The sequence below is a fragment of the Lipotes vexillifer genome, unplaced genomic scaffold (genome assembly GCF_000442215.2).
Source record: "Lipotes vexillifer unplaced genomic scaffold, Lipotes_vexillifer_v1.1 scaffold942, whole genome shotgun sequence".
Taxonomy (NCBI): Eukaryota; Metazoa; Chordata; class Mammalia; order Artiodactyla; family Lipotidae; genus Lipotes; species Lipotes vexillifer.
Genome location: NW_006798282.1, coordinates 115,352 through 119,381, shown reverse-complemented (window position 1 = coordinate 119,381; position 4,030 = coordinate 115,352). Strand labels below are relative to the sequence as shown.

General features: G+C 53.0%; 1 protein-coding gene across 1 annotated transcript in view; it reads left to right on the top strand.

The window, feature by feature from the left end:
* FYCO1 (FYVE and coiled-coil domain autophagy adaptor 1) overlaps positions 1–4,030 on the top strand; it is a 74,703-nt gene that overhangs the window by 34,809 nt on the left and 35,864 nt on the right. The window contains exons 12-13 of the mRNA XM_007470241.1: positions 494–705; positions 2,112–2,256. Of these exons, the coding sequence (XP_007470303.1) occupies positions 494–705; positions 2,112–2,256 (357 nt within the window). The remainder of the gene's footprint in view (positions 1–493; positions 706–2,111; positions 2,257–4,030) is intronic.

The following is a 4,030-nucleotide window of genomic DNA, read 5'->3' as shown; positions in this document are numbered from 1 at the left end:
CCCAGGGCTTCCCTGGTGGCGCAGTGGTTGAGAGTCCGCCTGCCGATGCAGGGGACACGGGTTCGTGCCCCGGTGCGGGAAGATCCCACATGCCACGGATAGGCCCGTGAGCCATGGCCGCTGAGCCTGCGCATCCAGAGCCTGTGCTCCGCAACGGGAGAGGCCACAACAGTGAGAGGCCTACAAAAAAAAAAAAAAAACCCAGCCCCCGAGGCCTAGAATGCACGCCTGCATCGTTGCATCAGGGAAGGGGGCTCGGCCTGCCTCCCAGGACCCTAGGAAGTACAAGTGGCTCCCATCAGGCTTACCAAGATGGCTTTCTTGGAATCTTATGAGATAGGCCTTCAGGCCCCACTCTAGAGTGGGGGCAGAGCCAGGTCTGACGATCCATGTGGCGTCCAGAGCCCAGAACAGAGCCCGGTTCCGGTCCCGAGCAGGTCACTCGAGACCTCTAGTGCAGCGTCCTCAGGGCCCGTGCCTGTGTCGTCCCCAGGATATGCGGCCACATCTTCTGTTACTACTGCTGCAACAACTACGCTGTGAGCAAGCACAGCGGCAAGAAGGAGCGCTGCTGCCAGGCCTGCTTCCAGAAGCTGAGCGAGGGCCCCGAGTCCCCCGACAGCACCAGCTCGGGCACCAGCCAGGGAGAGCCCAGCCCCGCCCGGTCACCAGCCCAGGCCGCACCCCAGGCCACCGGAGGCCAAGGTCAGGCTCCGCCCCTGCCCTCGGTGTTCTCCAGGTGCCACCCTCACCGCTACCCCACTGTGGCTGCTTAGCTGGAACATGCTTAGTTCAGTGTTTTCCAAACTTAGGCACTAAAAAGGTATCACCAATCTGAGACTTTCTTTTTGATGTAATTAGGATTGAAGGAGAATTGAAAAGGGAATAGCTTTCTCCTGATGTGATTCAGTGTTATTTAACGTGGTGTCTGTTTACTTCTCAACTCACATACCACCAGTGGACCCACAGCTTTGGAAAACGCTGTCTCCCAGGGCCCCAGCCCCATATCCAGCCCTCTCTTTCGGGGTAACCAAAGGCCAGGACTTGAGTGTGGAAACGAGCACATCCTTCCCTGTCTCCCTGTAGCTCACATTCTCTCTCAGCGGCCAAGAAGGATATATTCTCCTTCACGTCCTCTCACTCAGCTCAGTAAAAGGAAGCGGGATTTGGTTCCTGCTGCTTCTGCTCAGCACAGCCTTGCAGACCAGCCTAGGCTACCCTCTCAGGACTGGACTGTGGGTGTCTGTTCTAGAGCACGGCCTGTCCCAGGAGCCATGCAGCGGGGCCTGCTGGGAACTTGTAACTCCCATGAACTGTTCTTCTTGCTGAATCTTCCCCTCGCCTGGCTCACTAGTGGGTGTTCCAGTGACGACAGAGGGTGGCATGGTGCCAGCATGCTGAGGTTGCTTGTTTTGATTTCTGACGTTTCCTGTCTCCTCCTCTGTCTGTCTGTCTTACTTTCTGTCTTTTCTTCTTCCGTCTCAGGCCTGCCATCACATTTTCCATCACATGCAAGAGACTGCTTGTTGGCGGGGTTGGGGGTGACTAGCACAGCAGCGTCGCACAGCATCCTTCCTACTGGGTAGCCTGCAAAGTTGGGCACAAGTCCCCTGGTCAGAAGCACAATGGCTGCTGTGCAGAGGGAGGTTCTTTTCCATCCCCAGTGGATTGAGGTGAAAATACAGGTCAAACAGAATCCTCCTCTCAAAGAGGCATGAGTGAGGTCTGTGTCTGCTGGAGCAAGGATTCAGCAGCACAGAAGTGTGATTACCTTTTTGTTAGGTTCTTTCCTGATAAGGTTTTGATAGGGTTTTTTCCTTCTAAGTAAAGGGCCTCAGAGAACATGTAAGAGCTTAAAACCTCTCCACACCACTGCCTAAGGGACTTCAGAGAAATCTCTTACGTGGTGCATTCAGTTTCATCTGTAGTCCCCTCATCTGCTTTTGTGGAACATCCCAAGAGCCATTTCTCTCCATCTGGACAGAGTAGCTGTTGGTTGAGTGAGCACTTAGAGTGTGTCCTGGGGGCTCGTCCCATGTAGCTGCACTCCCTCCCCATACTGTCCATGACTGTGCATTTCTCTTCTCTCCCGACCTGCCTCTGCACCCCAGGTGCTAATACAGACTGCCGGCCGCCAGATGATGCCGTGTTTGACATCATCACAGATGAGGAGTTGTGCCAGATACAGGAGTCCGGCTCCTCCTTGCCTGAAACACCCACCGAAACTGATTCTCTTGACCCAAACGTGGCTGAACAGTGAGTAGACATCACCTCCATTTCCTGAGTGCTCATTAGGTGCCTGGCCTTGTGGTTTCTTATCAAAGGATTAGGAAAGCTTGGAAGCAAGATTGGCTGTCTTTGCTTAAGGGAAGGTGCCTGCCAACAGTGCTCGGGGCAGGGTGCCCTTGAGGAGCACCAGGGCTCGAGGAGTAGTCAGTATTGAGCCTTGTCAGAGGGTTCCTGGGCGCGTCTGTCAGCGGTCCCCCTGATTTCAGCATCTCCAGGAAGGCCTTTCTTGGCTTAGGCAACTGTATTAATCTGCTCAGGCCGCCGTAACAAAATACCATAGACCAGGTGACTTAAACAACAGAAATCTATTTTCTCACGGTCCTGGGAGTCCAAGGCCAAGGTAACGGCAGGTTTGGTTTCCTGAGGCCTCTCCTTGGCTTGCAGACAGCTGCTGTCTTCCTGTCTCTTCACATGGTCATGCCCGCTATGCATGTGCCACCCATGTCTCTCTGTGTTCTAATCTTTTCTTCTTATAAGGACACCAGTCAGGTTGGATTAGGGCTCACCTTATTGGCCTCATTTTAACTAACTTACTTCTTTTAGGTCTTATCTCCAAAAACAGTCACATTCTGAGATACTGGGCATTAAGACATCAACATATGAATTTAAGGGGGGGGGACACAATTCAGCCCATAAGAGCAACGTTTGCTGGGCTGCTGTAGCCATGCTCAGAGTAACGCACTGCTCTTTAAAAACCGTGTTCATCTTTTGGAACCACTCATCAGGCTTGGTAATGGTGCCACAAGCTTAATTTCTGTTGTCTCAAGTAAATGTTTCTCTCAGAAGTCCTCTTTTTTTTTTTTTTTTTGGCTGTGCCATGCACCATGCAGGATCTTAGTTCCCTAAGCAGGGATTGAACCCGTGCCCCTGGCAGTGGAAGTGGGGAGTCTTAACCACCGGACTGCCAGGGATGAATATATGAAGTAACTGCACAAAGTGCCATTGTATGAAAGTGTCAAGAGTTTAAGCCAGGGGACCCTTGGGAAAAGTCACGTTCCCCTACATGGCAGCCTTGCTTGGTGTTTCTCAGCCCCTGGGGTCTGGCTTAACTGCTGTTCCTGCAGCAAAGCACTGCCTGTTTAGAAGCTCAAGGGAGAATTGACATGGCTCCTGTGTCCAGACGTTCGTTGACTCACTTTCCATCCAGTTAGGGAGTTTTGTGATGCTCTTGCCGACTTGTATTGAGACCTCTGTTCCTCTATTCCTGCCCAGAGTTCAGAGGAAGGGCTGTCGGATTTATCATCCAGGATTTCTGCTGCATGGGAGCAGATGCACTTAATCTTCGGAAGGTTCTCAGCACAGGAGATTTTAGGCTCAAGTGTATGTCTCCATATTCTTCTGTTCTTTTGCTTGAGGGTGACTGACCTTGCCTCGTGGATAAAGCCAGCCCCATCACCCAACCCAAGAAAGCCTCTGCTCACTGTGACCATGGGCCCTTTCTTTTCCTTCTGAAGCCTTTCCTGGCTGCGTGAGCCTGCAGCATTCTCCCCAAACCCCATGGTTCAGTGGTCCCCAGGGCATGTTCCGTTGCATTTGCACTAAGCCATACTCATGCCGTCGTCACCTGGCAACTCTTCACTGACTGTGCCTCAGCTGCTGGCCAGGTGGGTAGGTGGGTAGGGGGTCCGGGGAGCAGGACTGGAAGCTAAGGGCCTGGGAGGATGACCTTGGGCTGTCACCTGCATGAGAAAGTGCCGCCCTGCAGCTCCCTCTTCCCTTCACCTTTCGCCTTCCCCTTTCT